The sequence below is a fragment of the Trichomycterus rosablanca genome, chromosome 19, assembly GCF_030014385.1.
Source record: "Trichomycterus rosablanca isolate fTriRos1 chromosome 19, fTriRos1.hap1, whole genome shotgun sequence".
Lineage (NCBI taxonomy): Eukaryota > Metazoa > Chordata > Actinopteri > Siluriformes > Trichomycteridae > Trichomycterus > Trichomycterus rosablanca.
This window is the reverse complement of record NC_086006.1, coordinates 13,016,222-13,029,178: the sequence shown is the minus strand read 5'-3', so window position 1 is coordinate 13,029,178 and position 12,957 is coordinate 13,016,222. Positions and strand designations below refer to the sequence as shown.

General features: G+C 38.0%; 1 protein-coding gene across 1 annotated transcript in view; it reads right to left on the bottom strand.

The window, feature by feature from the left end:
• The window catches only part of edem2 (ER degradation enhancer, mannosidase alpha-like 2), a 38,939-nt gene extending 26,481 nt beyond the window's left edge, over positions 1-12,458 (bottom strand). Inside the window, exon 1 of the mRNA XM_063015266.1 lies at positions 12,361-12,458. Coding sequence (XP_062871336.1) covers positions 12,361-12,455 — 95 coding nt within the window. The 5' untranslated portion in view covers positions 12,456-12,458. The remainder of the gene's footprint in view (positions 1-12,360) is intronic.
• Between the last annotated feature and the right edge of the window lie 499 nt (positions 12,459-12,957).

The following is a 12,957-nucleotide window of genomic DNA, read 5'->3' as shown; positions in this document are numbered from 1 at the left end:
TATCTCCAGCTTGTGTGATTTTTGTAAGGACACACTCTGACCACCGGCGTGTGGTGAGTGGAGCGGTATCTCCACCTAGTTTAGTTAGTTTAGAATTATAAATCTGGTCCAACAAGGACGTGTGTTGTGTTCAGGGTGGAAGATCCACGCCTGTAGAGATGAAAAGGTCTCTTTTTGTGATCCTTGTTGTTGAATTCGCGTAGGGCAGGATTGGCAAACGGGGAATGAGAAGTGTACGTGTCGGAACTTAGAGCAGTCGGTCCCGAAATCGTCCATAGTTCATATATGTAAAGCCAACTTCACGCTGGTACTGGAGGTTGCAGATCGTGCACCCTGTATAATTCCTCGTCCAGGTGGTACTGGAGGTTACAGATCATGCACCCTGTATAATTCCTCGTCCAGGTGGTACTGGAGGTTACAGATCGTGCACCCTGTATAATTTCTCGTCCAGGTGGTACTGGAGGTTACAGATCGTGCACCCTGTATAATTCCTCGTCCAGGTGAATAGTGATGGTGATATAGTAATTCTTTGGTTGAAAAGTACGGTCAGAGACGCCTGAGAACTGCATTGTATTTTCTCGAACCCCGTAGGAACGATAGTTTGTGTGATAACATCGTTGCCTGCTATTGTGGAGTCCTTACCACGATTAGTACATCAAATTCCAAACTAAATAGGTTAGGAGTGAGATTCTGGGGAACATAATTTTTACATGGGTGAAATATATAGTGGTGTTACGTTAAATAAGTGATTTGCAATATATGTATATATTTACTATTTGCTTTGTTATTTCTTATTGTGCTGAATTTTGAGTTATATTAAGAAGTACTCTAAAAAAACTATCAAAATGAGTAAAACTAAATTCTGGCCCATTGAAAAAAAAGATCCTTGATAGACTAGAAGAAACTACTGTGAAATCCAGTCGGGCACAACTTTTAAAACGCGCTGGTAAATTGTTTGATGAGTGGACAAAGTGTGACTTATACCCAACTGATGGTGAATCCAGCCCAGATACCAGTGCACGTTTGAAATTGGTGAAAATTGCAAAACAAAACATGGAAAAGGTACAGATGGAATTTGATGCCGCTAATAAATTAAAAGATTAACCCTAGATGAAGAGCAAAGACAAGCATACTGTGATTGTGGTGAGCTGAGCTTCATCTTTATAGATGTTAAGCTCCTCCCATACCAGGATTCTCACTTCAACACCTTAAGTGTTGGATTACAGAATGAATACTGTGATTGTGTGAGCTGAGCTTCTAGATGTTGAGCTCCTCCCATACCAGGATTCTAAAGCAGAGCATAATTAGTTACCTCAGCACCAATGTATCTGTGACATGTACCTACTCAGCATTGTTCTAATCTGTGGCACTTCTGTACATCTGGAAGAGTAAATTATTTTCACTAGTGGGCAGAACAGAACTTCATGGCTTAAGAATTATGAAGACATCAGGCCAGCTCCTCACCAAGGCATTGCAATGGAGACGACGATCTAGCTGAGGTTGTTAATATAATTTTATCTACAAGCCAGGACCAAGCGCCCAGTTGTTCCAGCTGTTTCATCTCACAGTGCCAGCCAGAGGAGGAAAGGCTTCCCCTACTGAGCCTCGGTTCCTCTCAAGGTTTCTTCCTCTAAGCTCTGAGGGAGTTTTTCCTTGCCACTGTAGGCTTAGGCTGCTCACTGGGGGTTCAAGCACTGATCTGGGACCATCTGGTTTGTTCTCTGCATCATTCCTTTCAATAAAGTTTGTTTACATGGAAAAAAAAATAGAAAAAAAGGAAAAAGAAAAGAAAGTTTAAAAAAAAAAAAAAAAAAAAAAAAAAAAAAATATATATATATATATATGGTGCCATATATTTTTTTTTCTGAGACTATTATTTGACATTGCTCACAGACAGAACCTAAAAGCCCATAGTCATATTCAAAAGAAACCTGAAGCTGAAAAGTCTTTGTGGAGACATACAAAATATATCTGACTTGGGTTTTGACTGACTTAAACATTGACTTTGACAAAAGATGACTATGGTATTTGTCCTTTTTTTATTTTTTTATGGTGATCATTTGATAGCTTGATTTTTGTATTAACTTGATCCTGTTTCTGCAGGATTTTCTTTTTGTCTTTGTCTACTACAGAAATATCCGTAGTTATACTATGTGATCTTGGGGTTACGCTTATCTAACCCTGTCAGTGCCAAATTATGTTTTATAACTGAAAGGAAAACATCTCACATATCAACTTAATGATTAAATAAATACTACAGTGTACTCCTAAAAATGAACATTATTATCAAATGCTGTAATGTGCTTAATCCTACCACTTTTTACTAATTGCAGGAGATGGTGAACATCATGACTGTATTACTTTATCTAATTATATTTTTCCGAGGCCTGATAGGAATGCTGAATTGGAAGTGTTTGTGAAGGGATTTGCATCCAGAGATGCTGCAACAGACAGGAAACAAGTGGGCTTAGTAAAAATTTTAGCACATGATACTTTTATATAATTGTCCCTCCTATTCATTTTATTTGCTTAAGCTGTTGAACTACATGCTGTAATAACAGCTTCTAGACTAACTGAAAGCAAAACTGCTTACATGTTTATGAAGTAACCTTTCACATATGGAATTGAACAATTTGGTTGTATTTGGTGGGAGAGGGTTTTTTTGACTAATTTAAATTTGAAAATCGCCCACCATACCTTGTTGCACAACTTGTGGGTGCAATTCTGCTGCCCAAACAGGGAGCCGGTTGTAAATTATGCATATTCTAAAAGTTTTGTTCCAATTTTACAGGACAATGCCAGAGCTGACACTGCTGACAAAGCCGTTGTACACCTTTCACTGCTCACTGACGACATTATTTGTTTACAGGTCTAGCCAACACCAGACTTTGATTTAACTAACGTTAAATTCTGTGCTTTCCAACAGGATAAGACGTTTAGATGGTTCTGACTGTGTGTCTCCTGATGTTTGGAGATGTCCAGTGGGCGAACCATGCCTTCCTAAAATACTATACCATACCAAATTGACCCATGTGTATATCCATGTGTCAAACAGGGGGGACATAATAAAACAATCTATGCAAATCTAGGAAAAAAACTGCCAAATGCAACAAGGGCATCCTGTCTTTAATAATCTTTTGAACTGAGACAACATTGTGTTTATCACCCAGCTATTGGAGGAGCTGTGGAGAGGGAAATTGGCACCGTAAAAGAACAAATTGACTAAGCGCTAAAAATAAGGCCCTTTCAATAATTCTCATACAGATGAGCATGAGATAAACATCAAAAATAGCCTTTAGGCCTTTTGAAATTCTGTCTGGACGACCCTGCAAAGACATGGGATCAAAAATATTTAATGGACAAAATTCTAATTGGACACAGGCAAAAATGCAGATTTAATGCTTGGTTGCTGTCACTTTGTCTTCTATTCTGCATTCTGTTCACAAGTGATGGATGCTTTAACAAAATCAGCCGAGAAACGTCTTTATTTATTTTTTATTTTGTTCCAGTTGCCCACATTTGGTGGAGGATGTTAAGGGGGGTCGGTCTCCGCATATGCGGGGTCTCCACACTGATCTCATTTAGGTTTATTTTGGGGCAATACTCACTATCACAAATGTTTTATTATCAAGATTTGAGTGTTAAATATGAAAAACAGGGGGGATTATAATAGCAGGAATACGATTTTACGTTTAATATTACTTAAAGTTTAGTAATATGCTGCTTTGTGTATTAAATCCTGTGTTACATTGCGCTGGGGCAGCTCGACTGGCAGACCTACGGATATGCATGCAGATTCAGGGACGCCTGGTGAAGGTAATCTTCAGCCTTACCTCCTGTTTAGAGAAAAGGGATTTGTAACAATTCGTAGTGTCTCTCAGTGCTGCTGCTTGCACGGAAATGTTTTGTTATGTTACACATAAAATTTTTAAATAAACTGTCCAGGTGAACTTAAGCAGTACAATGGGTAAAAGTAAGGGGAAGTTTGTTGAAAAACAATTACATGTTAAAATTGAGATTATATGTACACACTAGGGCTGGACGATATGGCTAAAATTTATATCACGATATAACTCCTAATTTCGGTCGATACGATATAATTCCGATATCGATATGAATAATACAAATGTCAGAAAAACTGCCAGGAACACCAACATTGAAAGGCTGTACCTGCGAACCTCTGAAAAATTTATTTGCAAAGTCTATAAAATCTCACCCTTTAAAACTACATAATATTTTAGAAATAATAATAATATTAATAATAATACAAATAAATTAGCTTTCACCTTTTACTTGTATTCAGCATTTGTATACAGACAAAAACACATCATTCTCAAATAAACATAAGCTTTGACAATATATAATATAATATATTAACATATGTCTTAACCAGAGGTGGAAAGAGTACTAAAATATTGTACTCAAGTAAAAGTACTATTACTTTAATGAATTTTTACTTAAGTACGAGTAAAATTACTAGTCTAAAAATCTACTCAAGTAAAAGGTAACTCATTTAAAATGTACTCAGAGTAAACGTCACTTAGTTACTTTATTAACAGGAGGGGGGTCTCTTCTGTGTAATGCAAACAGGACAAGTGGATATAAATCTCACAATAGTTGTTTTTAATTTAAATATAATAGAAGAAACATGTTGATACAACATTTAAAACATTTAGGGATGTGTAATGTGTCATTTTAGTCCCATAAAACTTTTTTAAACTGTATAACCACTAGTGATGTGTCGTAGAATTATTTGAATCTATTGAACGGCCCTTTAACCTGAAATAAAGGAATCGATTCGTGCTTCTGGGAGTCGTTATATATATATACGGCTCTTTAAAAGGAATCGAGATTCCCCATCGCAGAATTCACTGCAGCAGTTTCCCAGCCGCGATTTCTTTAGCGTTTATTATTTTACTCAGTAACGGATCTTATTTAAAATGTAGCGAATTACAATTCGTAATACAAAACATACTTAAGTAAAAGTAAAATTACAGGCTGTGAAATCTACTTTAAAAAGTATAAGTACACAAAAAGAAAAAACAAAAAACAAAAACAAGAAAGTACACTCAATTACAGTAACGCGAGTAAATGTAATTCGTTACTTTCCACCTCTGGTCTTAACTAACTTTAATCCACAACATGGACTGATTATTATTTGTATGTAAACATTTTCGAACAGAAGTGCTCAACCAGGATAAGGAATATAAAAAGTGCTTAAGAGTTGCTGCAGAATTTTCTGCAGCAGATGTTGTGCTAAAAGAATACAGAAAAAAGAGTCTAGTCTTTCCTCTCTTATCAACTATTTCTACTGCTTCTTTTTAACTGTGGATGCTTGTTCACTCACAGCTGTTGAACTCATTTTGCCGCTGATATCCACCGTGTTGTAGCGGAGTGCTGAGCGGTAACGCTGATCACTGGCCTCGTGCCTGTGGCGTACGTCATCACGCACTGACGTATGCATATCGATCGAATTTGTTTAAAAATCATATCACCGTTATTGAAACATTTTCTATCGCGTTATATATATATATCAATATCGAATTATTGTCCAGCACTAGTACACACATTAGTGTTATATTTATTTTGGAAACTATGGAAAAAATGCTGTTTTACATGTTGCAATGTGGGTAGAGAAGAGTGGGTGTTAAGAACAACGGTGGTTTTAGTAAAAGACAACTAAAAGAGTTAAAAGTAAGTTAGAATAGAAAGCATGTGCAAATAGGGAAGAGAAAAGATGGTATAAAGAGAAGTGAAAGTGAGAGGAAGGGAAAAGGTGATGGTAATAGTCAAATCAGAGATGACATGGAGGGACCAATTGGCCATAGAAACAGGTTATGATGACACAAACACCTGGCTGGAATGGGTCAGGTACGCAGTATCTTCAGTAAAGACAGATAACTGCTTTGTTTGCGCAGCAGCCAAACCAAATTTAGCCACTCATCCAGTGCAAGCTAATGACAATCAGAATTGGGCATGCCTAATCAATCTGTTCAATGATCCAAAAGGCGATTGTAGTGAAGTGTCTAATGCACATCCAGTAACCTCGCAACCCACACCTACTAATATTAGAGTATACAAGAGCAAATACACCTGTTTTTCATCAAACTCTAGTGGTGGCATGGACAGAGGAACCTTTCCTGAGGGTTGGTGTCAGGAAACGTTAACCATAAATGATATTGAATTTAATAAGGATGACTTCACAAACCAATCATATGCTAGAGTGGATTTATTATGGTTGTGTGGAGATATGAAAATTAGGAGAATGCTAAAAGGGGGTGATTGGACGGGACATTGTACCTTGGTGTATTTGATAAAGACTTTCAGACAAAGAGGTGTGAACAATCCTGCTGAAGTGATGGCAAACCATCGTGTGACTAGAGAAGTGAAGCCTGGCGGTTCTTTTAATAAAACAGTCTGGATTGACGGTATTGGCGTTCCTAGAGGAGTTCCAGACGAGTTTAAGGCCATACATCAAATTGCAGCAGGGTTTGAAAGTGTATTCTTTTGGTGGACAACTATCAATAAGAATGTAGATTGGATAAATTATCTTTACTACAACCAACAACGTTTTGTAAACTTCACTGTTCAAGCAGTGGAAGGACTTAGGGATCAATTGGACAAAACCTCATTAATGACTATCCAAAATAGAATGGCATTGGATATGCTACTAGCAGACAAAGGAGGTGTCTGCCACATGATTGGGGCCACCTGTTGTACCTTTATACCTAACAACACTGCACCAGACGGAACTGTGTCCAGAGCCTTGGAGGGGTAGAAGACCCTATCCAAGGAATGGAAGGAGAACTCTGGAATAGATAACCCATTCACAAAATGGATAGAACAATTATTTGGGTCCTGGAAGGGTGTAATTACTCAATTGGCCATGGCAGTGTGTGTAGGATTGGCATTACCAATAGTTTGTGGTTGTTGTTGTGTGCCATGTATCAAGGCACTGATGGTAAAATTCATAAATACTGGGATTCAAAAAGGTGCAGGTGGAGAAGGGAATGCTAAGGAAACCATCCTTCTTGTTCAGTCTGACAAAACTGGACCCAACAGTCCAGATGACAAGAAAGAAGATGAGGAGTACTGGGCTTGAGTGTTGTATGTCTGTGTGTTTCTTGTGTGTACTGTACTGTGTTATGATTGCAGGTTAGAACAAGTAAGGAGGACTGATACCATCTAAAGGGGGACAAGGAACCGCCAAATTCAAGAATGACTGAAATTATTGAATGTCTGAGCTTAACAATTTGTTGTGTGTTATTCCATACATTTAGCTTGCATAACAACAATACATATACAGGGGTTGGACAATGAAACTGAAACACCTGTCATTTTAGTGTGGGAGGTTTCATGGCTAAATTGGACCAGTCTGGTGGCCAATCTTCATTAATTGCACATTGCACCAGTAAGAGCAGAGTGTGAAGGTTCAATTAGCAGGGTAAGAGCACAGTTTTGCTCAAAATATTGCAATGCACACAACATTATGGGTGACATACCAGAGTTCAAAAGAGGACAAATTGTTGGTGCACGTCTTGCTGGCGCATCTGTGACCAAGACAGCAAGTCTTTGTGATGTATCAAGAGCCACGGTATCCAGGGTAATGTCAGCATACCACCAAGAAGGACAAAGCACATCCAACAGGATTAACTGTGGACGCAAGAGGAAGCTGTCTGAAAGGGATGTTCGGGTGCTAACCCGGATTGTATCCAAAAAACATAAAACCACGGCTGCCCAAATCACGGCAGAATTAAATGTGCACCTCAACTCTCCTGTTTCCACCAGAACTGTCCGTCGGGAGCTCCACAGGGTCAATATACACGGCCGGGCTGCTATAGCCAAACCTTTGGTCACTCGTGCCAATGCCAAACGTCGTTTCAATGGTGCAAGGAGCGCAAATCTTGGGCTGTGGACAATGTGAAACATGTATTGTTCTCTGATGAGTCCACCTTTACTGTTTTCCCCACATCCGGGAGAGTTACGGTGTGGAGAAGCCCCAAAGAAGCGTACCACCCAGACTGTTGCATGCCCAGAGTGAAGCATGGGGGTGGATCACTGATGGTTTGGGCTGCCATATCATGGCATTCCCTTGGCCCAATACTTGTGCTAGATGGGCGCGTCACTGCCAAGGACTACCGAACCATTCTGGAGGACCATGTGCATCCAATGGCGGTGCCGTGTATCAGGATGACAATGCACCAATACACACAGCAAGACTGGTGAAAGATTGGTTTGATGAACATGAAAGTGAAGTTGAACATCTCCCATGGCCTGCACAGTCACCAGATCTAAATATTATTGAGCCACTTTGGGGTGTTTTGGAGAAGCGAGTCAGGAAACGTTTTCCTCCACCAGCATCACGTAGTGACCTGGCCACTATCCTGCAAGAAGAATGGCTTAAAATCCCTCTGACCACTGTGCAGGACTTGTATATGTCATTTCCAAGACGAATTGACGCTGTATTGGCCGCAAAAGGAGGCCCTACACCATACTAATAAATTATTGTGGTCTAAAACCAGGTGTTTCAGTTATTTTGTCCAACCCCTGTACATATAGGTCCACTTGATAGAATTATGATAAAGTAGAAGTAATTACATACACATAGGCACATGTAGCATAGTTTAGTATGATTTGGTTTAAGTTACACTGGAATGTGTGTTTGATATGAATTTTATATTATTTCCGCTGCAACGATGCTTCAAATAATAATTACAAGCCAGTAAAACTACCAGCAACATGATGCAAGGGTATCAGCAAAATCATTCGTCCATCAATTTCCAGCTAGAGAGGACTGGTTAGCCAAAGACGGGTAAGATCCTGACTGAATCCAGGACAACCTAAGGCAGGCACAGTCGCATAAGCTGATGACGAAATGACTTCCAGGTGTTGCATCAATGGGGACCTAAGCCTAGGGTTGGAGAATCCTGGGAAGACGAAACCGGGATGGGCAACCTGAAGAAGATAATAACTAAACAGAAGGACTGATTGTAATAACCCTGCATCAGAGAGAAAAAAAAAAAAGAAAAAAAAAGACTGAAACTGCGGCTTGTTTTTTCACTATGAAGTCACTTTTTATAATTGCTATTAGAAAGATGTTACCAACTTCATTTAAATTTAGGGATTTAGGCATTGCACACAATATTATTACATATAGGCCTATGATTGTGCCTCGAACCTTGGCCTCAGGTATTGCTTAGTGATTGTATAACATTTTGAGTTCTGGCTCTTCACCTAAAACAATTGGTGTGGATGCAATAGATTGCATCCAAAGGGGGAATTGTGCTTAATAAAATACACTGTAACAACACTTGATACAGAACAACTCCATATAAAGGGTTGTAAGAGCTTAAAAACTTCTCTGTTGTCGGCACATCCTGCTCTCTGAAACTGATGCACTCAGCTGAACACACACACACCCCAAAAAGTTTGGCAAAACGACAGCTCAGCGAAAATCAGGAAAATTGATTAGATCAGTCAGAGACCAGAGGTATGTGTCACTTCGCGAGCAAAGGGCATTTTGCCAAAAGTATAAAAACTGATTGAACGCACAATACGGGGTCTGTGCTTCAACTTCCCGCTAGGGGTGATGACTCAGAACGCTGCAGCCTGAGAGCCTGGGGAGAGCCGATTTCTTTGCAACTTTTCAATAAACCTCTTAATTATAAAATGAGTGAGTTGACCTGATCAATTATCTAGAAAAGATTCATTAGATACAACAGATGGGTGGTAGTGATGGTGGCTTGCAACTTTGTGCAAAACTTTGTGACAATACTGTCAATTCAAAAAGAACATTTCTTAATGCAGGGCCATCTACTGTAAATAATACTGTGGAAAAAATACTTCACACCAGAAGAAATATCAACCTGCGTGCAAATCCTGCTGTGCAAAGCTTGTAGACATAAAAAAGACTTGCAGTTAGCTGTACTTGCTGAATGCTTTTTGTGAATGAGAGATTTCAGTTTATGATTTTTAAATAATTTTAATGTAATTGAACAAATAATAACTGATGATTGAATAATTTGATGCTTAATAAGTGTAGATTGGTGTGTAAAAATAACGAGTATATCCATTTCTATCCAATTTAAAACACAATAAACTACAAAAATCACCTATAATTTTAACCTATAATTAAAATTAATTCAGTGTTTTTCAACACAAAACCATCTACAATTTACATCTACACTTATCTAAAGTTTTAATGTGTTTGGGTCATTATTCTCCTGGATTTTAAATCATCATCCAAAAAGATCTAAATCAAAGGGCATAACTTGTCTCTACAAAATGTCCCTTGTCAGGGTGTTTTTGATTTAGTGCAGATGTCCAACTCCAGGGTAGGCAAAACTCTATCTTCAGTTTTTTGTAGATTAACCCTGTTACTGCCAGAAATTTAAAACATTGATTCATTTATTTATTTTTTCAGTTATTTAATGTTTGTATGTCTACCTTCCTGAGAACTGGTTCAGACTGCAACTTGTCCTTTTACACCACTATGATGCAACCATCTGTTAAACTGTAGGTTTGATAAGTATTTTACTGTTTATTTAGCCCATGCTGTATCTGTGCAGAATATGCTAGTTTGTCTTTTACTTTAGCTTCATGTATTAATCAACTAACAGCGTGGCCACTTTTGGCACTGTGCTTTCCTGACATTTGCTAAACCCAGACTCGTCTATCAGACTGCCAGCTAGAAAAGGGTGATTCATCACGACACATCTCCACTGTTTCCAGTCCAGTGGTGGCATGCTTCACACCACGTTATCTGACACTTGCTATCCGCTTGTTAAGTCGTGACGTGTCGACCTTATGAAACGTCACATCCGGGTCCAAGTTGGCTGAGACCCCTCGTATTTTCAATATACCACAGTGCTGTGTCCGAGTCGGAAAAAAACTACCCAACTGTCTTTCTACCGCTTTTCTTGCAATTAGATATCATGAAGTAATATTTTTGTTCATAATTTAATGTAAACTGTCAAATTGTATATTCATTACACGTGTTTCAAGCTGTTTTTAATTTACATGTAATATGTTCATATAATTTACATGTGATATCCTGGATTTTTGATTTTTATAAGCTATAAGCTATACTGATTAAAAGTAAAACCAAAGAGTCAGAAATGTCAGTTTTCATGTAATGAATTAAAAATATGACCGCTTACCTCTTGATGAGTTGACATGAAATTAAATAATGACATGAACTAGTGTACTGCACATCTTGTCTATATATATATATATATATATATATATATATATATATATATATATATATATATAAAAGACCTTTTCTCGTCCAGATCGCTATTGAGAAGGACTAGAAGTTTATGACTCGTGTTTGTAAACCCAATTTCCAATGACAGCGACACAGAGTTCCATAAGTTTTCCACAAACATTATTTATTTTAACTTTCTTCTTAAATTGGCTTATCCATTAATCCAAGTTTCTTATAAAAACAAAATAAAAACTCAATATGTTCGCAATTGGCGTATAACAAACAAAACTACGGTAAAAAATCTATTGCTCCGCGTCCTCTTTCTTTCCGTATATTTTATATATATTTTCCGTATATAGAGCCAATACAATTCTGCCCTCTTAAGGGCTAACCAAAGAGGACTAATGAATAACAGCATACATTGATTACCAGGAAAAATTATCAATAGTCAAAATACCAAGTCTCCACTTCAAATAAGTATTATTTAACCAAACAGGAAATATTTATGACAATAAACATAGAAAATTACAATTAGTGCAATATTGCTTTTACAATATATATAAAAAGGTTCAGAGGTTCAGCCTTATCTTATCTTATCATATCATAGTTGTTTGCGTTTGGACCCGGAAATGGTCCGAACGTCACGTGTGACGTCAGACTTAACAAGCCCATTGTGCTTGGTGATGTGAAGTTAAAATGTGTGTTGCATGTATGTGCTTGCTTTTAAACATCTGTGACAATGGAACTGATGATTCACGGGTGTGTCCAAACAATCTATATCTAATTACAATAATTCAAACCAACCTTTTTGTTAAAAGAAATAACATTAACATAGAGTTGCAACCATTGTATTTTTAAAACGTAGTTAACACATTAGCCAGATCATTCAAATAAGCAGCTGCGAATCAGAAGGCGACGTCAGTCTCGTTTCGATTATATTACAGTGTAGACATAAACAATCACGTTTAGAAATGCCGAATATCAAATGGAAATTAGATATATGCACCGATACTGGTACAAAAGCATATTTCGACTCTTCTACAATATGCATATTTTGTTGATTTATGGCAGTTACCAGCGTTCTTTTAACTGGCTTTGTTGCAAATACATTGGTGTTTCTTTAGCTAAGTAGCAACACTTTAATTACGCACCTGTAATGAGACATTTCCTGCTCACTAAAGTCATTGCTGATGATTGGAGACAGGTGTATTAAACTAAAAATAATTTTGAAAAGGAAAGAAAACATTAAGCTACAATGCGTAGGTAAAAAGGCAACGAAATAAGCAACTACATCCAAGCAATTCCTTCGACAGATACAGGAAGTACACTAACCACGCATGCGCATGTTCTACGTATTCGGAACAACATACTATCTATCCCCTGCCGCCTGCTGTTACAGTATATACTGCATACACCAGCATCACTTCAAAATAGTAAAAAAACAAACAAACAAAAAAAACAAAAACAGTATATATACCGTCAGGCATAACGACCACCTTCCTAATATTGTGTTGGTCCCCCTTTTGCTGCCAAAACAGCCCTGACCCACCCGTCAAGGCATGGACTCCACTGGACCCCTAAGGGTGTGCTGTGGTATCTGGCACCAAGATGTTAGCAGCAGATCTTTTAACTCCTGGGGGGTATTCCAGAAAGCGGGTTAAGTGATTAAACCGGGTAAGTTAACTCAGAATTAAGGAAAACTCGGGGTTTTCCGTTCCAGAAACCGAGATTAAAGAGAGCCTGTGTCA